Source organism: Plasmodium inui (genome assembly GCF_000524495.1).
Source record: "Plasmodium inui San Antonio 1 unplaced genomic scaffold supercont1.233, whole genome shotgun sequence".
In the NCBI taxonomy this organism is placed as follows: domain Eukaryota; phylum Apicomplexa; class Aconoidasida; order Haemosporida; family Plasmodiidae; genus Plasmodium; species Plasmodium inui.
Genome location: NW_008482067.1, coordinates 2,088 through 2,944, shown reverse-complemented (window position 1 = coordinate 2,944; position 857 = coordinate 2,088). Strand labels below are relative to the sequence as shown.

General features: G+C 39.9%; 1 protein-coding gene across 1 annotated transcript; it reads left to right on the top strand.

The window, feature by feature from the left end:
• Positions 1–258: 258 nt before the first annotated feature.
• Positions 259–561, top strand: C922_05844 (hypothetical protein; the record flags this gene model as incomplete). Its single annotated transcript, XM_008821415.1, has 1 exon — positions 259–561. The coding sequence occupies one exon, from the start codon at positions 259–261 to the stop codon at positions 559–561; it is 303 nt and encodes a 100-aa protein (XP_008819637.1).
• Between the last annotated feature and the right edge of the window lie 296 nt (positions 562–857).

Here is an 857-nt window from a genome sequence, read left to right as displayed (position 1 = left end):
TTTCCCCCGTTTAATGTCAATCCAATAAATTACAAACAGCAATATCTTAGGCAGTAAAGAAGGAAAAGTGTTTAACCCGCATAATTTCATTCCAATAAATTACGACCAGGAGGATATTGCTCCCCCCAAAAAGAACGAGTGTTTAACCCGATTAGTGTCATCCCAATTAATTACCAAGAAAGACACTATTTAGAGTGGAACCCAACAACGAAGTGTTTAACCCAATTAGTGTTATTACGAATCTTCCAATAGCAGAGGATGATGACTCCGAAGAAGGAATTAGAAAAGATGTCTTCCAAAAACACTAAAGAAAAAAAGAATCCCCAGCCCAGCCTCGGAGGCCTAAAGCTAACACCCAGGGAATTGAGCAGTATGATGTGCATTCAAATAACGAAAGAGGGTCTTCGACTCAAGAAGCCGGAGATTACCCCCCTTTACAATTACCCTGTATTTCCAGAAATAGAAGCAGTCCCTGTCCAGCAAACGAAACCTCTGATATCCCCCCCTAAAGTTATTGAAGATACTTCTGACGAAGAGTGGGGCACATCAGGAGCCTACTGAATCCCTCCGTTTCTTTTATGCAAAGACTTTTAAAGGGAATGGTTAGTCCCATTAACGAAGGGAAGAGTCTTTCCCCGGAGTAATATTATACCAGCTCAGTATAAAGGAGAATATAACGGGATGAAAGGAAGGAAAATATATATTCCACTAGGAATTTTAATCTATGGACATACGGAAAGAACATTAAGTAACCTAACAAAAAGCGGAAAGATAGGATTTAGGCCTTCGCCCATTATCTTTAAAACAAACAGCATAAACCCTCTTAGAAGTAGGCTGAGCACTAAAATCATCACGAG